The sequence below is a fragment of the Ambystoma mexicanum genome, chromosome 1q (assembly GCF_040938575.1).
Source record: "Ambystoma mexicanum isolate Mex_15411 chromosome 1q, UKY_AmexF1_1, whole genome shotgun sequence".
Taxonomy (NCBI): domain Eukaryota; kingdom Metazoa; phylum Chordata; class Amphibia; order Caudata; family Ambystomatidae; genus Ambystoma; species Ambystoma mexicanum.
Genome location: NC_090922.1, coordinates 1,227,651,812 through 1,227,679,234, shown reverse-complemented (window position 1 = coordinate 1,227,679,234; position 27,423 = coordinate 1,227,651,812). Strand labels below are relative to the sequence as shown.

General features: G+C 43.0%; 1 protein-coding gene across 1 annotated transcript in view; it reads left to right on the top strand.

The window, feature by feature from the left end:
• ROR1 (receptor tyrosine kinase like orphan receptor 1) overlaps positions 1–27,423 on the top strand; it is an 871,402-nt gene that overhangs the window by 651,212 nt on the left and 192,767 nt on the right. Inside the window, exon 3 of the mRNA XM_069641996.1 lies at positions 21,956–22,243. Within this exon, the coding sequence (XP_069498097.1) occupies positions 21,956–22,243 (288 nt within the window). The remainder of the gene's footprint in view (positions 1–21,955; positions 22,244–27,423) is intronic.

The window sequence follows — 27,423 nt, the reverse complement described above, 5'->3', positions numbered from 1 at the left end:
ATAACGGGCTCGCGAATGGCAAGCCCGTTATATGTGCCCTGGTCCCTTAGCGGGACCCGTAAGGGACGTGTGGTCCGAACTCGGAATCGGGTGGTATGGGATTACCGGCCTCCTTACCGGTGCCCGGTATCCCCTACCGCCCGACTCGTAATGACCCCCATTGTTTCCCTGAAAATGTCCTTCCTTCTTGGAAAGGGTCTAGCTCTGATTAATACAAATGTACTGTTTCTTTACTGAGCAACAAGACACGGTTTAATTGTGTGTGCTGGCTACTGATTGGTTTGTGCTGCTGAACGGGATAGTACAATTACGGTGACAAACAAAATGTCACCCAGTACTAGAACTGGGGCTTTGCGCAGTTCAAACATCCCGACCCCCATTACTGCGACTAGGGGGAGCAGAGGTTGCATGGGTGTCCCCCGCCCACCTTAGTCAGTGTAATGGGGGTCAGGGGTTGCAAGAGTGTCCCCGCTTTCATTTAATGGAAGTAGGAGACAATTAAAAAAAGAAAAGTGAAAAAAGAACCGGTCCCTGTGACGCCAGTTTTGACCCACATTAGTGGGTGAGAATTGACGCGGCAGGGATATGGGCGAGGCGGCAGCACACTTCTAATGTATGCCACCGGCAAGATAAGTGGGAAAGGGGGAGGCGGGTAGGGGGATGCGATCACTGCGCTGCACCATAATGGGAGTCGGCAAAATGAAAGTCGCCATTATGGATGGCCCAGTGATCACATAGATCCCTACTGAACCAGCGTAGAATGGTATCCAGTGATAATTCGCCATGAAAATGGCTGCCAGGGAGCAAAATGTTTCCTTAAAAATGCACCCTCCAGACAATTAAACACTTTCCCCAAATATTCTAGGTTTGGAGGTAACAATATACAATTATACCCCTCCTAGAATATTTGGGGAAAGAATTTTAGGGGGTCAGGAGAAAAAAGTCGCCTACCTGGCGACTTATTCACGGCACGATTCTCACATGGAAGCCATAGAACATAGCAAACGCAGTTGTATACCCTTTACAAGGTCTATGGGAATCCCAGCACTTCCTGCAGAGCATATCCTGACCCCCCATGCTCTCCCCCACCATGTATAGTGCACACACAACATGATGATGACAATCCTGCATGACACATGCAATGACACAATGTATGTCTCCAAATACAAGCCTGTCCGTGCCTCGGTGGATGCCTCTGTTGCCCTCCTTCTAATTTTAATAATAAAATACCCTCAACCCGCAAGAGTAACTAAGCTCTTGCAAGTAAATAAATAAATAAAAAAATATCTGTGTTTTCTTCTCCAGTGACGCTGCTGTCAGTCATGGGTGGGGTGCTCTTGCAAACGTGCACCTGACAATGCAACTCCCGCCCACATAGAGTGCAAAAGAGAGACAAAGAGTCTGAAAGAGAGAGAGAGATAAAGGGGGTGCAGGAAGAGATAGCCTTTGGACTGCATATGATGCGCCAGGTACAACTAGTATTTTAGATCTATGTTTGCGATTCAAATATTTTGCTTGCCTCTTTGGATGCATAAAACCTTCTAGATTTTGCCACTGCTTCCAGCCCTTAAACATCATTTCCTCTGGATAAAGGAGTAAGTCCTCTGCTTGCTTACAAATTACTGTTTTGTTGCCATTGTTGAGTTCCATTTAAAGTCCGATATTAGCTTCTGCAATTTGTGCTTCTAGTTATCTGCTTTCAGTGAGCAGCCTTTTGACTGACGCCCAAGATTAATCCACATTAGAGAACAGCAAAACTGAGCCGGATTTGCTGCCAGTTTGTACCCCACCGAGGCGCAGATGGAAGCTTGAAATTGTGCTCCACTTTTGAGAGATAACAGATGTTTGAAAATCAATCCTTTAATACTTCTGGCAGGTATTCACTGCCTAGTTGCTTCCTCCTATTCTGCGCCATAGTGCACACTCCTGGAACACAAATATTCCCAGCATTGTTGTTGTTATAAGTCCCCCCACGAGGCCCATATAATCTATTCAAGGGTTGTGCTCAGTGAGCTGGACCTGATGGAACATGATGGCAGAGATGTTCCCCTAACTCCTAAAAGACTTCTTCAATAGCATATGCAATTGAACTAAAGTGCGCCTCTGCACTTCAAATCAAAACATCTGATTCCTTCCAAAAGTCTTTTTGTTTGACTTAATTTGGAAATCTAAAATACCTTCCCTATGTAACTTCTGTGGTAGAACGTGCCTTTTGGTGTTGGATCATGCCATATTTCAGGATAGTCCCAAAGGCAGGCCATTTGCAAGCAGTTATGTTATGTTATGTTATGTTAGCTAGATTTATATAGCGCACGTTCAGGGCATTCCACAGCTTGCCAGCGGCAATTGAGAACACACATCTCCCCACCCTAGAAAGGCTAAATTTGTGAACAAAGACTAAGCAAAGACTGCCCAATTGGAGAGACCACCCGGGAAGATAAGGTACAAACTTTTCTTGAAGGTAATCAGCCCCCTGGCGATAGTTGTACCAGGCAAAGAGATATAAACTCAATTCCCTTAGCCACAGGGAGCCAGTGGAATGTGCACAATACAGGAGTGATGTGTGATCCATAGGGGGACAGTCTCTGTCCCATGTCTTGGTCTAAATCCTGATTGGCGGGTGCCCAGTACATTGTTAGTCTCCAAAGAAGATTGAATTTGGAGGTAGACAGCTTTATGGAGGATTTTTAAAAGAAATTGTACTGTTGTAATTGGCCTGTAGTTAGTGGGAATGCTGGAGTCTAGATTAGGCTTTTTCAAGAGGGGTAGAACCCAGGCGTCCTTCAGGTTAACTTTTGAAAGAGGCATTGATGAATGTTGTTATGAAAAGAGCTACGTCCCTAGCTGCATCTTTAATAATAGGTGCAGGACAAGTGTCCCCAAGGCATCTAGAGGGTTTGAGTTAGGTGATGATATTTTCCACCTCTGATATTGAGATGGGTGTGAATGTGAACTGATTCCTTGGTTTAGGTTGTTTAGTGGCGATTTCATGAAGTATGGTTTCTTGTATCTCTAATGCATTCTCATGCAGTGTTGTTTTTTTGGCTGCAATTTTCTCTTGGAGCACAGATAATGTTTTACAAAGGGCATTTTGGATATCTGTACACCAAGTTTTATTTTTGATGCATGTGTCATTAGGAGTAATAGGGGATTCCAATTCTCTAAGGATAGAGAAGAGTTCCCTTGTATTCGAATTGGCTTTTTTGATTCTTTCATTGAATGTGTCTTTTTTTGTTTGAATGATTTCCTTTTTATACCTGTCTGCAGGTGAGATGAGGTTATTCTTGTTCTGCTCAGGTGGGTTATTTTTCCATCTAGCTTCTGCATGTCTTTTCTCATTGCATAAGGCTTTCAAGCTGGGAGAAAACCAAATGTTCAGGTGAGCTCTGGGTTTTTATTTGCTCATTTTAAGCGGGACAATTGAGTCTATAGCTAGGTTGATAGTGTTGTTTATAGGTCAACCAGTGCCGTGGGGTCAGAGGTGATGGTCACTGAGTTGGTGATAGGTTGGATAAGTGGCAGGAGGTTATTAACAGTTATTTTTAATTTCTTCCTTCTTAGTACTGGCAGGGCGATAGAGTTGGCTAAGTTGGTTGTCTTGGATGGTGAACGAGATCAGATGGTGATCTGTCCATGCGCATGGTTCAATAGTGGTTATAGAGGATTTGCAGTTGATGTCTGCAATCCAATCCAGAGTGCGACCTTTTGTATGCGTAGGTGCATTACTTCTGATGGTCAGGCCAGCTTCTGTAATAGTGTTTGCTAGAATAGAAGCATTTGCACCGTTGGGATTGTTCAATCCTAAATTAAAATCTCCAAGTATAATAGTTTGAGATCCGAGTTTAGTGTTGGTATTAAGGAGGGTTGTTATGTCTTCTTCAAATGTCCCAATAGGCCCACGGGGTCTAAACAAGATGCATGGTGATAGTGCGTGAAGCTGATAGGGGTAATTTAACAGAGAGAAGCTCAGTTGAGAGAAGTGGCAAATGGTCGGTGGCTCTCAGACCCAGATTGGATTTGAAGATGAATGCGATGCCCCACCCCTTGGAAGTTTCTCTGTCCTGCCTGATTATGTTAAAGTTTTCTGGGACAGCCAGAGACAGGGCCAGGCCGGCTGCTTTGTGGAGCCAGGTCGCTGTGACCGCTAGGAAATCTAATTGGTTGTCCAAAATTATGTCAGCGATGTTGGTGGCATGGGCAACTAAGGATCTAGCATTATCTAGTGCACCTTTAATTTTGTGTGTTTCCTTGGTCATATTCTGGATTCTGGTCTAGGTGGTTAGGTCGGGGGAGGGGACAAAGCTAAGCGTTAGGTTTAGGGTTAAGCGTGCCTGATTCAAGAGGAATCTGAGGATTCAGTACGGTGGAGGAATGATGAATAAGTCTAAAGCCTAATCTATGATTTCTCCAACTTGTGGTACAAGGTTGGTTGGGTTTAGGTCTGCTAGCGAAACACTGGATCCATTGGGATGGTGTTAATGGGATGGGTATAGCTTTTGTAGCTTCAATGACAACAGGTGTTTCAACCTGTGTAGGAAAGGGTGGGGGCAGAAAATGGGTGGGTCTAATTTGACTGGAGAGTGGAAGGAGTTTTCTATTCGCTGATGGCCAGAGAGACATGTTTGCTGATGTAGTGAATATTCCCTGAAATAGGGAAGGTGTGTCAAAGGTGTGCACCTTAAGATTAGGGTGACGTACAGTACTTATAAGGCACAGTACTATTAGGATGGCAATGGGTTTTGCGAGGACCTGGTTCATAGCTAGAGGTAACTGGCAGAGGCAAGCCAGGAAGGTATCAGTGTATGTTCCTGAATGGAGAGTGCAAACCTATGTGATGTTGACAATCTACCTGTTGCAAACTGTGGGGAACTGGGTACTTGTAAAGTAGAATTAGAGTGGGTGCATTACAAAACGCTCTCCATCTGGTGGCAAAGGTAGGCCAGGTAGGCACTGGAGATAGATAGTGAACAGTGGCTGAGTGGGTGGTCAGTTCTGAGTAGGTGGAAACAATGGTTAATCCACCTAGGTTAGGCTTGGCGGAGGTACACGGGATGTGTGGGATTGCTCTGGCAGGTGAGGAAGTAATTTGTATTTGTATTTGTATTTTGTTTATTTATAAAGCGCTCCCAGCCCAGGGGCAACTCTGCGCATAACTTACAGCAATAAAGCTCTTAAACAATCCAGTTACAGACAAAGTACAGTTACACATTAATACAGTTACAACAAAGTATGCAGGACACAATAATGAATGTAGTCGAATACAGAAGCTATAACAGCGGCCGCGGTCATACTAATGGGATGTAAGGGGGCGACTAGCGGTCAAGGTCGTGCAACCAAAGTTTGGCTTTTCTTCTGAAGAGGTGGAAGGAAGGTTCAGATCCAATGGAGGTCGGGAGCGTGTTCCAGAGCTTTGCCGCCTGGACAGGAAAGCTGGGGCCCCCTGAGTTCTGAAGCCTGAATCTAGGAGTGGACATAATGCAATGCAGTTAATGATAGTAGTCACAATAGTGCAGTGGGACAGGGCATAATTGCTCTACACGGTTGGTACAGTAGGATCAGTACAGTAAGATTCATACAGGCGGTCCATGGATGGTAGCATAGATTGTGTAGATGAATAATACAGTAGGTAATCCTCGACGCAAAGAAGACATCCTTGATCTCTTAAAGAAACTGAAAAGTTCGAGAGCACTGGGCCGAGAGGGTATTACAAATCTAGACTTAAAAACTCACCCAGAAGAATGGGCAAAATGTATGAGTGTCTTATTTAGGCGATGTGCAGAACTTAAATCGATCCCGCCGTCTTGGACGTCAGCTATCGTAGTGCCCATCTTCAAAAATGGAAATAGCAGTGACCCGTCAAATTACCGACCGATCGCGCTGTTGGACCCGATTGGTAAGGTTTTTGGCTCCCTCCTTCTCAAGAAGTTCCAACAATGGTCAATGGATGCCCCTTGTAATGACCACTTTCAGGCTGGCTTCAAAAAGAACATGGGAACTACAGTTAACATCTTTATCTTAAACATCCTCAAAAGCAAGGTTCTCAAAGGGGGCCCGAAATTATACGCTGCATTCATCGACCTAACACAGTCTTTTGATCGGGTCGATAGGGACTGCCTCTGGAATAAACTTCATAACTGGGAGTGCCCATACGAAATCCTTGAGCCCATTAAAGTGCTCTATTCGAACACAGAAATGAAAGTTCATCTGAATCAACAAGGGTCTGTATCAGCATCCATCCCGACGCTCAGAGGAGTGAAACAAGGGTGCCCACTGGCTCCTGCCCTTTACTTGGCCTATATAGGTGACTACCAAACAATGGAAGTTCTCACGCGATCATTTCCCCCGAAGCTTGCTCAGCAGAAGATCAGTCGACTTTCTGATACTTCTTGCTCAAACGCCCATTGGACTCCAACGTCAACTGGACAATTTATTTCAGTACATAGCACTAAACAACTTAGAAATCAACCAAGAAAAAACGAAAATTATGGTTCTAGAAAAATCCATCAAAAGAGATTGACCATTTAAATGGCCTTTCCAAAAAACTGAAATCGAGAAAGTGAAAACCATCAAATACCTCGGTATTATCTTGGACTGCTCAAAACAAGAAGCCGCTGTAGTAGACACATTCCAACAAAAAAACTGAAAATTGACCACCCAGGGTAAAGCGATCAATAGGAAATATGGTCGCTTTTCCATAATCCTTGTGATAAACTTCTATAATATGAAAGTGGTTCCTTCAATCATCTATGGCGCAGAAGCTATGCTTTTGATTCCAAGGGCAATTTGGCCAAAATTGGAAGCACATTTTTGGAGGACAGTTCTTTGTCTACCAAAGTCTACACCAGTCACATCCATCAGACGAGAACTTAGTCTGCTATCACTTGTAGGGTCTTTAACCTGAAATTCGCTGATGTTATTTAGGAAATGCTTGTCAACAAACAGTCCTTTGATGTAGCAACTGATAAACAGAGAAATGCAGAACTCAAGTTGTAAAATGCTCCATGCTTGAAAAGAAGAAATAATCAAACTTCTCCACATTTTAGAAAGCAACGAAGATGAACTGCTAAAAAACCCTGAAAAACCCTGTAAAAATTCTCAAAAAACATAAGGATCAGGACTGGATTGAGATTTTGGCAAAGCCCTCAGGAAACAGACTGACAGCCCATTTACCTTTGAACATAAAAAAACTGAATGAACTACAGAATTTCATTAAAAGATCAGCCCGAAATTTTCTTCTAAGAGCACGCCTTAACCTCTTTCCTACTAATGAAATTCGTGCAATCAGAGGTCTTTCACTGACAAACAATTGTAGGCTAAGTTTAAGAGAAAACAAAAAAGAATCTATACAACATCTTCTTCTAACCTGTCCAGGCACAACGAAAATCAGGCCGCAGTATTTGAAACATCTTCTGTCAAACTCTCTGGTAACAAACGAAGACCTTTGGTGGTCCCGGATGATGAACGGTGACAAATCTTCTTGGCTACTAGCCACGTTTAAAATCCTACAACAAATAATGTGTACGTAGACGGATTTACAAGAAGTGCCCACCTAGACGCTTTCTCTGTAAAGTGATGACAATTGAATGAGATACGGAATTAAACTGATATTTTAACCAAGACATAAGAAGTTGTTCGAAGAAAGAATCTAAAGAATAACTATGTCAACAACTTAATTGTAAAAATCATTTATTGATTAAACACAATAAAAAAGAAATTAAAAAAAATAGGTATAGCAACAGGTATAGCAATGGCTATCGTAGGAGGTAGTCCACTAGGCATGATACTGGATACTGGATAATGGAATGGAAGAGACTGATTGAAGAAGGTGGAACAGAAGTATGGCACAGACACTACTTGTGGGCAGAGTAATGAGTAAGAACGTAAAAATGACTACGACAGAGTCGTAGTAAGTACTTCACAGGTAGTTATGCTAGGTATTGCACTATAATAGGCCTAAGGCTATTCTACTCTACAGTACAGCAAGTGGATTCTGGCTATTCTGAGTGCAATACAAGGAGAGGAAAATATTGGCTTGGCAGGACTAATAGTGATACAGTACAGTTACTAAGTGGGTTCGACAATAGTTAGTAAGTCATATTCAGCAGTGCATTATATAATGTTCAGATAAACACTGAGGAAGGAGGGAATACATGCTAGTGATATAGGCGTATTTAAGCAATAATTTAGGCACAGAGCAATGCGGGAAACGTAGTTGACGTCATAGGCAAAGGTAACCTAAAGTACTGGGAAATCGATCAGTACATGATAAAAACAGTATCAGCGAGTATAAGCGAATGGTTGGGCAAGTAGGTGGTTACAGTATTATATACATGTGGATAGTTGAGCGAGAGCAGAAAGAGGCTGCGCAACAGACAATGGAGGCGGCGCAAAGTTCTGCAGGCACAGAGTGACAAGGGTTCGTCCTGAGAAAAGGGCGATAATGGGGAAGAAATGCAGTGACTTTAGTAAATAATAGTTCATTTTAGAGGTGCCGTAGTGTGGATTTGGAGTTTTTTCGTTAGTTCGGCTCACCATTGGTCGTAGGCAGAAGGGGGAGATGTGGAAATTGAGTCTGGCAGGGGGTCTAGCCTCGCGCCTCTGATGGCAAAAACCGGTTCCGGCCTTAAGAGACGGGCCTTTATATGGTACGGATCGGCTAACGCCTTCCGGTGGCGTTCAGCTGGATAAGAAGAGTGGGAAGGCCAATCAGAACTTCTCGTAATTCTGCATGAAAGGTTGCTTGGCAACCCGACAACAAATTGCAGTGGCTGCCATCTTAGCGGCCGCCCTCGTGGAGATTCACGGCAAATGGATCGGAATAGACTTCTGTTTGCGGGTAGGTTTCAGTATTCTACCAAGAGGAAATTGTAGCACGTTGATTGGAGCGGGTGCAGTCTGATTGAAATGTAGGATTATTCCCTAGTGCTGCGGCACTATGTAGTGGCACGATTCTCCTGAAGCTGCCTTGACGAGTAGGAGGGACGGGCTCCTGCCCTCCCTGGATCACGGATGGAAGGCAACTGAGGAGGAAAAGACAGGCTCTGGCCTTAAGAGGCGGGCCTTTAGATGGTATGGGCCGGCTAACGCACTCCGGTGGCGTTCAGCTGGATAAGAAGAGTGGGGAGGCCAATCAGAACTTTTCATAGTTCTGCATGAATGGTTGCTTGACAACCCAACATCAAATTATGGCGGCGGCCATCTTAGAGGCCGTCCTCGTGGAGATTCACACCAAATGTATCGGAATAGATTTCTGTTCGCAGGTTGCACATCAGTATGCTACCATGCAGAATTGTAGCACGTTGATCGGAGTGGTTGCAGTCTGATTTAAATTTAACATTATTCCCTAGTGCTGCGGCATGGCTTAGTGGCACGCTTCTCCTACAGTTGCCTTGAAGAGTAGGAGGGACGGGCCTGCTGCCCTCCCTGGATCAAGGATGGGTGATGACTGTCTCATACCGAGTTTAGTGTTTAGAGTGTATTTATTTGTAGAGCGCAACCGAGTCCGTGGGCATCTGGGTGCTATTCGTACACGAATACAGAGAGAGCGTAAATGAATAGACATCACTAAATCACAATCAAGATGGACAGGATTTCTTCAAAACAAATAGACATGTGATTTCAGTAAATTCTTTAATAATCCCAGGGAAAGCATATAGTCGGACACAGTCCATAATGATATAATAATAACATGTGGTGATTTTATAGCCCTGCATACTGGGAATAGTGGTTTCAAAGCACCTTGGTCAACAGGGGTTATAGCTACCAATTATTACCACAAGCGTGTCTGATTGCAAGTGGACGTGGCTGGCAGAGTCGTTTTTGAGATGTTTGCACTCTGCCTGATCACAGGTTGGGCAGTAGCCCTTAAATGCTGCGGTAACACTATTACCGCCGCATTTAAGGGTCCGCCCAATTCCGAGAATGTCCACATTTACCTCCAGTTAAATAGCTGGAGGTAAGTGCACCAACGAAATGGGCATTTTTGGCACTATTAGCGCCAGTGCAATTTGTGCCAGTGCTAATAGCGACCCCACACCCATTGGGTCCACTGGACTGGGCTGGGCTGGGCTGGGCTGGAATGGGCAACAACAGTTACCCTGCTACTTGTGATCCAGTACAAATAACGCCGGACCGAGTAGGGGTAATGCTATTTGCCCAGGCGGCATTCCGGCGGTATTACTTTGGGATACCATCAGACCCACGATCAGGCCCTATATTAAATTACAACAACATACATTTCATACATTTTGGAGTAAAAGATGGAGACGTATTGAAAGTATAGAAAGAAAAGAACAAAGGTAAAAAAGATAAAAGGGAGCACAACCTCAAAATAAAATAAAGAGGAGGAAAAAACAGACACATTAAACATATCTAATAAAATGACAGCTGTTTGTAGCATGTAAATGAATACAACTTGAAATAGTCTTCAACTTGGACAGACATCTTCTGAACTTTCTTATCATCCCAAAAAGATATTATTTACATATTGGCCAACCGAATCATGTTATGCCGTATCTACTGTGAGTTCGCATCTAGATTGACGATAATGCAAAATCGCTCGTGCTGTAGATGTTAAAATCCATAAATATCGATCGTGGATATGCTATCTGATCTGAAGAGCTGGAAAGTTTTAGTATTCATTTGTTCATCAGGTTTTGCTGTAGAAACCTTTGAACGGGACCCAAATTGGAAAATGTGGGTTGCAATCCTATATTTCTAAAATATGTCTATTTTTTAAATATTCTATACCATGAAAAAGAAATCTGGTATTCGCTATTATTTTCCAGCAAACTGTAAAACGGATACTCAAGCTCAATATTTATTGGAAGTCAACCTTAGAAATGGCGGCTATGTCATATCATCAGCCCTAGAGGAGCCTGGGATACTTGCAAAGTGCTATGCCATTGCTTCCTTTATCTAACATTAAATTCCAAGAATCGCTATTAGTTTATACTAGAAGTTCTGCTGGCACAGGGATTAGCAGGATGTACCTTTTTTTACCGTCCAGTGGTTGGATTTTTAAATGATTTGAAGTGTCAATGGATATGGCCTATGATTGGAAACTCTGCTTGCAACGCTCCTCACCAGCGACACCATTCAGATCAACCAATATACAGCCAACACACAACTTCAGTTGAAAATATCATCCATCAGAGATATCTACCAACTCAAGGTCCTTCATCGTCCTCATCCAAACCTGAATCCGGATCAGGTATGTTAAGTACCACAAACTGAACTCTACCATGATGGAATTCCTACACCTCAATAACAACCTCAAATAATCCCACATTCCGACCTGGACTACTGCCATCAACCTCGATGGCTTCACCCCAAAGCTGACACACTGCTCCAAGTCTTATAAATGACAGCATGGTACCAAGTAATGACAGCATGGTACCAAGTAATGAGAATCAAGCCATTGCTATCAGAGTCATGACATCCACTGCACAGGCTCTGGTCCCATCTCACCTGGACAGATGATAGTGGACCTTCCAACCACCCTAGTGCCTATAAGAAGGGTCCTCCATGCCACTGTCTGCCTCATAAAAGGTCCCCCCAATTATGACATCACACCCAAACACGATTAAAAAAACTGAAAGAAAGATCGATTTAGAAAGACCGCTCTGTGACCGCACAGTCTTTCTAAATCAAACTGCCACACCCCTGCTGCACATGAGTGCGTGCAGGGGCTCACAGGCACGGGAGAGTCAGGTAAGTAAATGTGGGACTGTGTGTGTGTGTAGTCAGTGTGTGTTGTGCTGGGAAGGGGGTGAAGGGTGGAGAAAAGGGAGGGTTTGGGGGGTTAAACCCGCCTCCTTTTGAAATAAACTAGTAGGAGAGGGTGCGGGTGGGGAAGGGGAGGGCAATATGTCATATTTCAGCATTTTAAAGCCGACACAAAAACGGTCGAGCAAATCGGTCTTTTTTGTGTTTGGCCTTTAAAATAGAACCACACAATGAACTTCTTTGAAAGAACACATCAACTTCAAGGCCAGCTGCATCATTTCACCTTGCTCACTCCCTCCTGGCAACCAGACGAAGTCAGCATCTCTGGTGGTCAGGTCATAACCGGGGATCATGCCAGACTAACGCGGCAGAAATAAAGAAAGGAACAAACCAGGAAACATCTATGCTCGGACTGTGTCTGTGACCACACAGTGGCACTTTATACCCATCAACATCAGGCTCACCCGCCACGCTCCTGCAATTCAGAAAGAAATGGAGGCCCTCGCATTCACGGAGTACCTTCATCACACCTCATAAAATACACATGCCTGAACCTATCCAGCCAAGTCTGACTCCTGACGACAACCCTCTAAAGCCCACACACCCCTGTCCACCCCACCAACGTTTCAGCACTGTGCATGACGCCTACTCAGCACTGTGCATGACGCCTACTCAGCACTGTACATGACGCCTACTAGATGCGTATGTTAGCTATTGCATGCCAGCTAACCTAAATGGGATAAGGACTGCCCCACATCAGCATACAATGCAGGCCGGTGTTCCCTATCAAAATTCGGTGCATAGTTGCTTCCTGAAGCTCGGTTCACTCCCAAAATGAAGTACATAAAATAAAATTCGGGATTTTTCAATCTCCATCCAGCATCTGCTATGCGGCCAGCAGTGGTCGAAGTGTACGAAAAGAAGTAGTGGATCTATGTTCCCTGCTGGTCTGCACAGCTCCCCACAAACCCCATTGCCACGCCCCCTCCCATGCACAATACAAACCCCAAAACACATAGGCCTGCTGTTTAAGGGAACGTTCAGTGCAGTGCACTGAAAGTCCAAGTTTCAACTTCTTCCTACACTTTTATTTTAAAACGAAACTGTTCTGGAACGGCAAAACACCGCTCCCACCGCTCCCATCCACTTCGACCACTGGTGGCCAGTCGTTTAATGGGAGTGTGAATGCGCTGGTCCCATCCCCCTTGCTCTCTTTCTCAGCAGAGGCCTGCTTACACTGCCTGTTGCTGCAAGAGGTCTGTTGGTTGGAGCTTTCATTATTCCTTCCATTGTGTGATTTATAGTTATTCAAACCAGTTAATCATGCGTTTCCCTAGAAGAGAAAACACAGGAATGGCAGTGGGAGCGATAACATAATATTCCTTTGACCACCATCTTAATGTTTTCAAGCTTTGATTCAATACATTAAACAGGAAAAAGTCAACCAAATTGTACTTCTGTCTGTTTGCAAAATAAACATGTCTTTCAGTGGACGGCGACATCCGGACAGGGAAAAAGATTTGGAAGTTATATTCCATGAGAAGGAAAATATATAATTTACGCAGAAAATGTTGAGCATCGAGGACATCTTTTGCATGTTAAGCTTCTGGCACTTAGCCTTGGGTAGATGCATTGCCACCCTCTACTCGCTGGACAGGATTCTCCCTACTCAGAGGTTTCTGAGGCAAGTACCATGACATCAGTGCTTGAAGCGTGATGCCAAATGGAGGGCGCAGGATTCTCTAAATCCGGGTCATGCCCTAAAGTGTGCAGGGGCGGGGCCTTAATGGGTCGGGCGACCTTCAACAAACAACAGATCAGGAGACCCTACAAACATGTATTTTAGGTCACTCAGCATTCTCCCCCGTGACATTGTTTCCATCCAGTCTGCATAGTGCCGATACACCTCTTAGCCTCGGGTTCTAAATAAATAACAGTCTGTACGTACAAAGTCCTTGTTTAATTCATAAATGACCAAAGTGAAAGAGGTGGGAAACCCTGGCCACTTTGCATAAAATCAAAGAGCTTTTTGGGAGCATAGAAATGATGCCAGAGTTTTATATGAGACAAATATTTCTGTGTTGCTGGTTTAAAAATGAATTCCGTTTGAGCGCGTACAGCACGCTGAGTTATCCGTTCATTTCATTTGTCAGTCAGAACACTCACCCTAACAGTGAAATGTCTGATAACCGTGAAGCATCCATACTCCTTGGGAGGGGTCACCTTTGGGCGTGGGCTTTGGATGATCTGAATGAGAGCAACGTCTCCTCTCCCTAAATGCATTCGTAGCTTCTCATTGAATTGTTGACCAATGGTGCCCACTTGTCTCCTGAAGTGGAGTGCACGCATAATCTTATTTTAGGTACGATAAGATATGATGCACACATAAGAAATACAGCCTCAGGTGCTCAAAAGTAGACGAGAGAGGGGCAGTTCCCCGCCTCAAGAGCAGATTTTTGAGACTGCAGCGACTCTGCCCTGGCAAGCCCCATCCCACTTACAAGCCCATACAGGTCTTTATCGTATTGCAGTAGTTGCTCTTGGTGTAAACATTTTAGCAATTGATTCTGGTATATTAGAAAGACAAAAAATCTAAAATCAGCAGAGAAAAAACAAAACAACAAATTGCATCTAGAAGTCTGGGCATCCTCATGACCGCATCAGTGTTTTTTTTTAATCAATTTGTGTTTCTTGGAGGAATTTGTATATATTTTGTATTTATTGATTGAACTCAAGGGACCCCCAAAGCCCATGCTACCTCGCGCCTCATCACACTGTCATCCACTTCCATATCTCTCGCTCTACCTCAAGGCTTTCTTTATACTTTTCTCGTCTTCCACTCTCCTTTCCATGTATGACTCAGTCCATTTCCTCCCCCTTAAAGTGCAGTGGACAAAACAGGCAGATTTCAGCACCAAAACTGTGCAATCACGTTTTTTGGTGGTGAAGTTTTTATTAACAGAGTAAGTATTCACTCATCTGTCAAAGTTTAAAAAGGGAAACAACAGATCACTAAGATTAGACTTAAGTGTTCCTCTTGGAAAAATTGGTAATTTAGAATCCTGCCCGGGAGAGAAGGTTTATAGGGCTGTGTGATCCAATACTTGTGTTTAGCCTTTTTGTCAATGATGTCTGATGCGAATACAATGGCAAAACCAGCAAGTAACTTGGGGTAAAATAGATTACAGGGTAGCTGGTGTATCCTTTTCCAGAATGTCTGGTAATCAGAATTGAGATGCCATATAGTTAAATAAGTGGAAAAAGGTTCTTTGGAAGCAGTGCTGGAATAATACCCATGGATTCTGACATTTGTACAGGATGCACAGCATTTTCACAATAGCATTAGTGTTGCTGGTATATTTGAAGGTTAAAAAGTAAAAATGCATGTATCTTTCCTTCATTCTGTAAAATATGAATGGGTAAAAGTACTTCGGTCTGGGAGGTTTGTGCTAGACCGATAGATACATTGTCAGGTTCATACCATCCTCATCCTGAAATGCATTACACGACTGAGTGCTGAAGCATGTCTTCCAACTATATTGATGGCACATCTGAAATAATGCTCATATCATAGCTCATCATCTCCTCATGCCGTTCCAAGCCAGCAAGATTGCATTCTTGCTTCCATCAAATACATCTGAGGGGTCATCCGCATAGAACATTATTCTGTGAGAAGTCTCAGAAATAGTACTAATTACACCATTTTACAAAATACCATTCCTGTAAGAAAGGTGAGATAGATATACTATGTCGTTCCGGACTTCTCAGCAGTGGTCGACACACAAGCTTCCCACCATTCACCTCCTCCAAGCCAACCTCACAAACCTTTAAATGGGGCTCATTATTTACACTTTAAATGTTGCCTCTTATTTATGGAAATCAGACTGGACCCACTCAGTTTGGAACTCCTCCAACAGCATGGACCTTTTCAGTTGCTGTGGCCAGGCTCTTCTCCTTCTATCTAGGGACATCCTTCTGCACCCTCTACAGATAACCAGCATGCCAGTTCATTTCTCTTCTTCCCCAGCCAGCTATCTCCTTCTGGTAATATGCATGATTAAGTTGATGGTCTCTACTGTCTATCTGTGTGCAAGGTATTTTATAATAAATAACCCCTCCCATTCTTTTGACTAAGTGGTGGGGGGCATTGACGCTTTGTCTTCTGATTGGCAAGGTGGGACTATCCACCCTAGTCTTGTGACTTGAAAAGAAGATGAGATTTACATCACTCCTTGTATTAAACGAGCAATTGTGTTTTTGTGATATATCTTTTGATGTGACTTTTACAGTTTAATAATAAAAAAGACCATTCTAAACTACAGAGCAGGGTAGGCGAATATTTGTATCTCGCTGGTCCGTTATTTGTCATGGTAGAGAGTAAGAGGCAGAACTCTCAAATAATACAAAATCTTTAGGGAAATAGCTCTGTTGGACTCTCTACCGAAGCAACCTCCATGGTTTCAGTTTACACCCGGGAAATAACACCTCCACAATTCCCCACACTTAGCTGCCTGTCCCTTCGTTGCTAGCATGACTGATTGTTATTTAAATCATTGTCTGGTGTATGGTTGCCTAACCTGTGTAACAACCCGATAATTGGGCAGCAACCTGTGTCAGGAAATCTTAACTATACACCCCCAAAGTATTTGCATAATTATATATTTTAGAGCCTTTACACAGAGATGGGCAACCTCAGTATACTGGACTCATGTACAACAATTCCACTCTCATTCTATGGAATAAGAAACAAACTATTTTGAAATAATTCATTTTATGCAGGCTAGGGCATACATTACATATGATTCCCCTCTCATAATACAATGGAAATCCATCTGAAACACTGATGACAACTCCAAGCTAACAATGAAATATGAACAAAATGATACAGTTTGCCTGGATTTCCCTCCCTGGCTAAAGAGATTAAATAGGGCGGGGTGAAATGGCAACCCTTATTCAAAGCAGACACCCACTTTTAAATCAATAGGTGAATATTCAAAAAAACACATTAGTAATCTAAGTTCACTGGCGTTGAATGGCAAAAAACATTCATCACAAAAGCATTTAGTTAATATTACATTTCAAATTGTTGGAAGAGAACATGTCAGGCCCAATTCTCAAAACATTTCTAATGTAAATGATGAGATGCGCTCATGTGTGTCATTTGCACGCAAAGAAAACATGTTTTTTCTCAAAGGGCTTTTGAATGTGCGCATCAGAGATGTTAACAGTCGATTTCCCTTCTCAATCAGCACATTTTAGCAAATCAGGAGAAAGGGGTGCAGAATCTAAAGTGCACCCCTTATTCACTGATGGGATGTGCTTTTAAAACACGCAGAACAATAAGACATGCCCCTGTGCCTGTTTTCGGAAATAGTGCAGGCTGATGTGCAAAACATGACAAGGCGAATTTGTGAGCCTGATATGCTTTTGTGTAAGTGGAAAAGCAGCAGTATGAACCGTTGCTGCCCCACTTGCATTCCTATCATTAAACAAGGATAGAAATGATTTTCTCTCTTTGTGACACATTTCACAACAACAGGCCTTTTAAGGGCCTGGCACTGTGAAAGGCGTCTCAGCACCCACATGGGTGATTGGAGCCTGTCAAAGTGCTCCGAACCCTAATGTATGAGAGAGGGATAGCCTGCGCAACTTTGGCACTGCCACATAGCCACTCTGATATGGGGAGGTCGTCTTTCAGAATAAGATGACCTGCAGATTTTTGACCCTTCTGCAAATAAAAAGGCACATCCTCTGCACAGTTTTTGTTTGCAGTCGGTTTTGACAATCTGGCCCATTATGTTTGTTTTGGAATGTTTAAAAATCAGGTGCCTAGGAAAAATCAGAATAGTAAGAGATAACAATAACCCTGTAAGGGCCTCATTCTGAGTTGGGCACAAAGGGATTACCGGCACCGGTAAGGACACCGATGCCGGTAATCCCTTTGCGCCCTATTCTGAGGTCCCTTAGCGGGTCCCTCCTTTAATGCCTGGTCTGACCAGGCGTTGTGGACGGAACCCGTTAAGGGACTTCAGAGCTAATAACGGTACCGCAATTTGTGTTACCGTTATTAGCGCCTTCTCCATTCCCATTAAGCCCTATTGGGGCTCAATGGGAATGGGGAATGGCATTTCCAGTGGGGACTTACCAGTCCCGCAAAGGTCGGACTACACCGGTAAATCCCTATTCGACGAGACCAGTGTCGGTACCGTTATTGGTGGCAGTCATGGCGAAATGAGGCCCTTAGTCTGTGAATTGCACTGATAACTTAGTTCACATGTCAGCTAGACCATTTGTTTTTGTAGCGGCAGAAGAGAGTACTATTCATGTCTATGAAACAGTGATTACTGAAGTGTTTTGTAGCCTGGGAGGCCAATCATGACATGAGACCTCTTCATGCAGGTGAGTACCTTTATCTAAGACACACAAGCACATCGCGGAGTCGGACAGATGGGAGCAGAGATACCAGGCATCCTACACCCAGTTTAGATGGCAGCAACTGTCCCAATTGGAGGATATAGAACCTTCACATGGAACACTGACGCAAGGACTCAAGACAGCTGCCACTCACCCAGCGTTCCATGCAGCAGAAAGCCACGCTAGAGGGATGCAACTTGTAATCTTCTTTAATGCCTCAGTTCATGTACATTTATTTTATCAGACAGAAGACAAGCGTGCTCTGAGCAGACTGGTCAACTTGGGTAACTCCCTCAGGCGAACCATCCCCCTGTCTGGCACATCAGCAGGGCACCAGGAACCAAACCTCTTGTAGGCGCTATATTTCTGCTTGTCATCTCTGGATTCCCTCTGCTCTTATTCCACTTTATAAGAGGTGCCTCCCTCTCTAGCCCTGTTCCTTTTTGCCTGTAGAAATTGAATCTCATGGCTGGAGTCCTGGTTCAATTGATTGTTCTCCTCAAGTCATGTTGCGTCTGAGCACAGACACAACCCATTGCTACTCCCCTTCTGCGGTATTGTGATGTGGGATTGTTTCGATTTGCCCCTCTATTCTGATTGGATAGTTCACCTCCCACATCTCTAATTAGTTGATTTCATGCAGTGCTGTACAATTGATATGTTTTAGGTTACGATATTGACACTACGCTTTCCTTTGAGAGTGTCACATGTCTAATCCATCTCTTCCCTTGTATAAGGACATCAACAAGAGAACAATGTTGTTAAAATAAATGTAAAAATATAGTTTGTAAATATTTACACATTCAAAATGTTTGTCATCGTATTCATGGGTACAACATTTCAATCATCTGATTTTTAATTCTCTAGGATTAGTTACAACAAAAATATCTGAATGTTGGTAAAATGTCAGAATGTACTTGACTCTTTACAAAACGAATATTTTAGGATAGAGTGTGTTCTTCTGTTAACATATCTACATCATTTACTGCTGAAATGGTACGGACATTTCTAATTTTAAAGTGGGCCTGTTTAAAAGATAGAATTTAATTTCTAGAACACAACAGCTGTGTAGCTGGAAAGCTCTCATGGGGATACACAAGTTACTCATATGTTTCATTCTAGATTACAAATACGGGTCCCGCTTGAAACAGCTAGGCTAATCAGTCATCTTAATGTTGCTGTTGCTGCCACATATCCCCGGGTTCTGAGAGTCTTTAGGTCAGTGGTGAACTCTGCATCTGCTATTGAAATCCAATCATTTGTTCCTGAATTGCTCTCAAACGACACAAATCCTATATAATAAAAGGCCAGATGTCTGTCTGTCCGATGTAGTCATGCGCAATAGAGACTGCCCGCTTCACCTGCTGTCACCGCTACAGGGAGCTGTTGCCTTTGGATATATTGTGGTACTATACTGTGTTAAGCATTTGTTTTTCCTCTAACATGTATTACAACCAATTGCAATCAAATATACCACATAATGTAGTCAGAGTGTGGAAATTCCTTTACTTACGCACTTTGGCTGGTGTACACAGGCTTTGACACTAGTTTTTTTAAAATTTCAAATGGCCATTAAATATATAAAATGCCTTTACCCCAAAAAGACTCCAGTGAAATCTTCCCAAAGAAGGTTCCAAGATGAATCTTCAAGATGGTCCTTCTAAATGCTTCCTAGAGATAATTAATTTAAGTGGGAGGTTTCAACTCGTTTGCCACAACGAGTTCATCCATCCGATGCTTTCTGCAAGGGGCTCACCGTTGCTGTTTTTGCAAGGGTTATTCCTTGTGATGCTAGCTACTATACTGCCTCATGTCCAGGAAGTTAGAAACTCTCTCAGGAAGGAAATTGGGGTCTGAAAAATCCAAGATGGCTTGCTCCTTCACTAGTGGGAAGGTCCACTGTTGCTACACCGCCCCCGCCCATCCCCAATCTGGCCCATATCAAAAGGAATCTAGTAATTATCTTCCTGGGATGAGTGCCCCTGCTATGTTGCAAAGGAGTTCACAGCCCCCACCCCAGTCCTAGCGCAGGTATGTCCTGCTCTCCTAGGAAAAGTGTCACATCTTCCCAGAAGAGAACAAAGAGCATTTGGCTCAAGACCGACAATCTGCTGTGGGTGAAACTCCCAAACCAGATGCAATACACAAATAGTATTGCCCTACATGGTCAATGGTGCCCAAGAGGAAATAATAAATGACATCAGGTTGTGGTTTGCCAATTTCAACTGTACTGCCTCATCTGCCACTTTATAAAAACAGATACAGCTGCATAATAATATCTTGGCAATTATCTCCCACCAGGAAAATGAAGCAATGCAGTTAACAGTATTTTGAGCATGTATGTTTAAAGTCAGCCCATGACTATGCAAATGAATTTGATTCCAACTGTCTGTTTCAGGAAGTTACTTGTCACGTGTTACTCTGTGACTTCCATGTTGCCAAATCACATTGCAGCCGATGGTGTCAGTAGACAGGGATCAGCAAAGTAGACATGTGTGAACTGTACTATTCACCATGGAGCAACATGAAAGGCATGTCTAGCAGAACCCACTTTCTGAGAGAGACAGCACCCTTTGCAGATTGTGTTCTGTCACACACATCTGTATGTCTTTCTTTGACCTTCGTCTGCCCTTTGATAATTTCCCCCTTCATTAAAGTGCCACGACCTTTTTGGAGCATCAACAACTCTACATTCAATCAAGACCTTTATGAAGTAATTGGAAATGTGACTATTTCCTTGTCTTTGTCGTCCTCTCTTTGACTGTTGCACGGAAATAAACAGAGATAGGAAACACATCTCCATTGGTTGACCCCCATATACTATCGCTTTAGGCTAGCATCCCGTTACTGTCTGCATGCAAGTAAACATCCAATAGTCCTTCAATGTCTCAACGTTTGCCGCCTCAGTCCACCTAAACCTTTGTGGTGTTCAGGATTATGGGGTGGTAAATGCCGTCAGGTATGTGCCAACGTTGAGAAATGGTGCATGGATCTGAAAGACAAATGAAACTTAAGCCCAACTGCACTTATACTAAGAAAAAAGTTGTCAAATGCGCATATAGCATTTAATCTCTCCCTAGACCTGTGATTAAGCGACTCATCTCTTGAACACATTCGGGAGGATAGCTCAGCAGCAACGTGCTCGCCTTGGAAGCAAGACGACACGGAGCAAAAAAGTTTTGATCCCGGATTCGCGCTTAGAAACCTCTGGGTATTAAGCACGTTATAAATAACCTATCATATCAGATCAATACGTGGTCTCTTGTTTCACAAAAAGGGTCATATCAGGAGTAATCCCAAATTAACAGCCTGGTCATGTATTGGGGTTTTGAAGAGTGCCTCTTACTGCTTTGAGTGACTTCGAAGTGCTTTAAGGGTGTATGTTCAATGAGGAACAGCTCAATAGGAGATGATCACTTCACAGGCCATCAAGGCATGATATATAGCTGGGAGCTGAGGTTTCATCTTGATCCTTTGGGGAAACCCTTCTTGCATGTTAGAGTGTTTTGACAGGGACGTCTTTTCATGATTGACTATAGAATATGGCTGTCTGGTTGTGTTAGTGACTATAGGGTGATGCGCCATGTGGAAATGAATGGTGGGGATTATTGCGTATACATGACCAGCACAATGTGGAACAGGTATAATTTCAAGCCTCTGTGGAAGTTCAGTATGTCTTCTTTGAGTCTTTGTTCAAGTCCTATTTTATTCAGGTCCTACTAGTTAAAAAAAATATATATTATTTTGCACAATATGTAAGCTGTGTTTCCGCATGTGAATGGTAAATTATGTTTTCCTAATTTTGTGTCAACAGATGTCTACTTAACACTTGATGAGCCTATGAACAATATAACCACATCTCTTGGCCAGACGGCGGAATTGCACTGTAAAGTGTCTGGAAATCCTTCTCCAACGATACAATGGTTAAAAAATGATGCCCCTGTCGTTCAAGAGCCAAGACGGATATCCTTTCGTGCTACAAACTATGGATCTCGATTACGAATACGAAATCTTGATACAACTGACACTGGCTACTTTCAGTGCGTTGCAACAAATGGCAAGAGGACCGTGTCTACCACTGGAGTGCTATTTGTGAAATTTGGTAAGATTTTATTAAAATGAATATTATTTCGTTTTATCAGTTATTCACAATAAATAAAATCTTCCTTCACTAATTTATCAGTGATTTTTTGAGCACTAAGAGAAAGCAGGTGGGTGGCATTTGGATTCTCCCCAACAGGAAATATAAAAAAGCAATAGCATCAGGCATCCTCCTATTAAACCCAAAACAATTGTTCTAAAGAATGTATTGTGAATGCCATTCATGAAACACAATGGCCCTCATTACGACCCTGGCGGAGAGGGTTTACGCCAGCGTAAATCATGGCGTACCCTTCCGCCTTACTACGAGATCCCGTAGCGCCATGGAGCCTTTTTCGCCTGCTTTTTCCGGGCGGAAAAATCCATGGCGCTACGGGACCTTGTTGTTAATTACGCCACCGTAATTTACGGTGGCGTAATTAACGCCTTCCCCACTCCCATTATACCCTATGGGGCAAAAATGGGAATGGGGAAGGGCAAAATGGGGATTGGGGATTTACCGCCCCGCCAAGGTCGGAATGCGGCGGTAAATCCGCCAACCCCCATGGCGGTGTTGGCAGCTTTGCGCCATGGTCCATGGTGCAAATTGCACCATGGATCTCCGCCAGGGTCGTAATGAGGGCCAATGACAAATTGAGCGGTAATAGTTGAGTATGATATTTACATCAAGGAAATGATCCCTTGGAAATTAAAGAATATAAACAGTGTCACATGGCTCTGCCTGGGACCAGGAAGGATGCGAGAGCATATGTTGTAGTTCAGAGTCATTGGCACAGCATTGGTTACAGGGATGGCCCACATATAGCAAATCAGACTTTCCCAAACAAATAAAATGGCAGGATGAATTTCTCCTGAGGGTGATCGGGCCCCTTGACTTCATAGACCCTCTCCTGTCAAATGCCTTTACCAAGTATTGCAGATTTCAAGGCCTTCATGGCCTTTCGGGTGAGTGCCACAGTTTATAAAGTACAAGAGAGTTTTGTAGTTACCCCTGGCATTGCAGACATCAGGGTTTCTGGACACTACTTCAGTGCGGGGGGCTCACTGCAGAATTGGGGAATCCCTAACACTTCTTCAGTGGGTGGGCTCATTGCACATTGGAGTGATCCTGAACTCTTTTTCAATAGGCAGTTCCGTTGCAAGTTTAATAGTCGACGAACCCCAAATGCAAACTCAGTACATACTGAAGACCATCTCAGAGGCGATTCAGTTGGTCCAGGCATTGGTAAGGGAGTTTTATATAGATGGTGAAGAGTCCTTCAAGGTAACCCCTCAGCTGCCTCCCTGTCACCTTTCTACTTGTATGATGATCTCACTAACCAATCCCATTCCTCCTCCCACCATCTGATTCTGCATACAGCCAACCAGCCCACCAGAATGTTTCTTGTCTTGATATCTAAAAGTTTGTTCTCAATATTCACAATATTCACCACTCCTAGTCTACTTTGGTCTCTCTGCCCACTGTTGTTACCTCTAAGCCACCTCCTCCCATGAGCTTTATCTCCTCCCGGGTATTTCCTCTCTCCTTGATGTTACCCTTTCAACTTCCTCCTTTCCTACCACATCCAACTCGTAATATCTCTTCCTTCACCTTTGTTTCACTCTCACTCCATGATGGTACCTGCTCTGTGTATTTAAACAAAAGGAAGGAACATATAACAGACTGCATCAACACAGTATATATCCTCAGACAGCAATTTCTTGTAGCAACCATGAAACAAATATAGGCTGCATTATGTGTTCTCAATAATCATCAAAAAGCAGTATTACCAAAAAATATCATTTCTAATATATTAATCACTCTTTAGCACAAGAAATACACTCATTTGTTTTAAAAAACACATACACATAACATAGTCATATACATCTTAAAATCATGCCACCTCACAGTGTACAGAATTAAATGTCAAAAATTTCATTAGCACAACACAAAAATGGCAACTCAATTGTTCACATTTCCCATTGTATGAACCAGCCCAACTTATATAAGTTTCAGTCCTCTGTGTTTCAAAGTAACCGGACATTCATCAGGGGCAGAAGTAATCCTGTGCTCCAGGTCGATTCTTCCTACATATACACCAGGTTGCTATTTCTAAGGATACAAAGACAAACACGTATCACTAACACGGGCATAATCAGTGTAATCAATCACCATAGCCAAACCCTAATCACCAATAGGGTATCTAGTACACACTACATCATGTACTGGATCTGCGGTCAGAAGAAATATATGTCTTTGACCGTATAAGCCAAGTCAGTACTGGCTCTTCACTATTACAGCAGTAAGTGAAATTCGTAAGTGAGTACCTAGAGGAATTCTACCAATGGCAGTATTTTTATTTTTATTCACCTCCTAATCCCGAACACAAGGAATTTAGGGAATATCCAACCACATTAGAGCCTGGCACAACAACAGAAACCGGCTCACCCTCGGGTGTTAAAAACTGTTCTTTAGTTGGATACAGTCACAACTCAGTGGCATAGTCACCCAAAATCTTTCTTTCCAATTTTCTAAAACGAACTATCAGTGCCTAAAATACAAAAAATTGAGGGTAAGATGCCCAGCCCCAGATGTCAAGTAAGCATCCGCTACTCTAATAAAGGCCAAAAAACGGGTTTTACCTATTCCAGCGATTTTCAATTCTCCGAAAAACACTACAGTACAAGTCTGTATAGATAGGGCCTCTTCTTTCTACAATTCCTCTAGCTCTGAAAGAGTAAAAGTGCTAAGTAAATACATCGCAAAGGAAAGGAGCATCTTCTGCAGAGTGTTAGGGTTAAAGTTACTTCCAAAGGCATCCCCTCGTTCTTACCTTATCTATGCCAACTGATGACCTGAAAACAGGCACAGTACTACATCTCACGCCCGGGATAACAGTGGATCAACACCCTGAGACTACGGCCCAAAAACCATACTGAAATCCCCATTCCGCGGCACTCGCGTGATGCGATGATGTCATCACGATCTGCGGAACGCGGTAATGCGATGATGTCACCACACCCCGCGCCACGCGCTTGGGAACACCCATTCAAATCAGGCAAAACATGCCCGAGTTGCTAAGCAACTAAGGCCACACGTCCGCCAATGGAAAAAAGGTTTGTGACTCCCATCATACCAAGAGAAAGGGCAAAAATCCCAAACAAGACCACAAACGGATCAAATATAGTGGCGAAGTATGCAAAACATGTGAGGAAAAGGTGTAGGCATTCTCCACCTGCTCTAAAAAGAGCATTAACTGATCCAGGACACAGGAAAAGAGACCTGCTACCCCTGATCATGTCCAAAGAAAACCACAACAGAACATCACTCACGGTGGAAATCCTCTAAACACAGAGACAACCACATAGGAAACAACCCCTTGAGGCAAATTGTTTGTGGCCTGTATGACAACAAATTGCATTTCTTCACATAGAAATAGAGATTCTCCCTCAATGGGTACCAACAAACAGTGCAGCACTCCTAGTACCTCCAAAGTCCCTTCAAGGTAACAGGTAACTTGCTTATCTGATGTTATGCCACTCGATGTTCTCATTCAATCCTGTGACATGACTGTTGGTAAGAAAGATAAGCTTTTGTTCCAGATTAATCAGTTTCCTATTAATTTCGTCTTGGGATCTACCCTTGATCTTTTTTAAGATACACCATTCAAAATCAGAGAAAGTATGTTTTTTATCTTCAAAATGTTTGACTAGAGGAGCTTTATCAGTATGATGTTTTAAACAGCTCCTATGCTCGATCATCCGAGTCTTGCACTTTCTGGTGGTTTTGCCTATATAAATTAGGTCACACGGACATTTAATCATATAAATTAGATTTTCCGTTTTACAATTAGTGTGTTCATTTAGCACCCATTCAGAAGTGAGACCCAAATTCACAGTGGTCATTTTCTTGGTAAATGGACACATGACACATTCTCCACATGGATGGTGACCCTTCACTCGAGGCAGACCCCACAATGTACTTTGGGCACCCTCCTGGCTAACCACCTGGTGTATGTCATTCTTCATCACAAGATTACGAATGTTGGTGCTCTTTTTGAAAGCTATCATAGGTAATGGACTGTTCATTGTCTTTTTCCAATTTTTACATATGATATTCTTGACTTTATAGGAAAGATTACTAAAAGTGTTGACAAACAACAATGGAGTCTCATGGTTAGCAGTGTCTTTCTTATTCTTTACCAGCAGAGCTTCCCGGTTGTTACTAAAAGCTCGTTTGGCAGACTGCCTGACAACTTTTTTGGGATAGCCTCTATCGATCAATTTATCCATAAGTAAATTGGCCCCGGTTTCATAATCATAGTTGGTACTGCTGTTACGTTTAAAACGTAAAAATTGCCCAAAGGGCAAATTGTCCCGAACATGTTTCGCATGGTGGCTTCTATAGTGCAGTAGTGCATTTTTGTCAGTGCTTTTGACAAACGGTTTAACCCATAAACGGTTATCTTGTTGGTAGATAGTGAGATCTAAATAGTTCACTTCGGAGGAGCTCATTGTCGCTGTGAATTTCAGGTATCTATTCTGATTATTTAACCATGCCAAAAAACTATTGGCTTCATCCATCGAGCCATGCCACAGCATAAATACATCATCGATGTATCGTAGCCATTGTGTTATTTGTTGCTTGAAAGGATTAATTTCTGAATAGATTACCGTTTGTTCCACCATATCTACATACAGATTGGCCAAATTAGGAGCCATGGCGGCACCCATGGCTGTACCTTCAACCTGTAAGTAGAATTGTCCCAAAAATTGGAAAAAATTATTTGTCAAAGCTGTTTCTGCACACCATAAAATAAAGGCATTGCTCACAGGATGATTGTCCTCACGTTGAAGCAATATCTCCTCAACCACTTCAAGAGTGCTCATTGGGGAATGTTAGTATAAAGCGACTGGATGTCTAAGTAAATGAGTATGTCGTTGGTGTGATCAAAAGTGAGCCTTTCAATTTTCCCAATGGCATATCTGGTATCTTGAACGTAGCTTTTCATTTTCATTACGAAAGGGCTTAGATAGAAATCCACAAATTTTGATAAGGGTTCCAAGATGGAATTCACGCCCGACACAATGGGTCTACCAGGGGGTCTCACCAGATCTTTATGGATTTTGGGCAAGATGTAAAAAATAGGAGTTCTAGCGGTCTCTCTTGCTAGATAGTCTCCTTCCTGTTTACTAATCTGT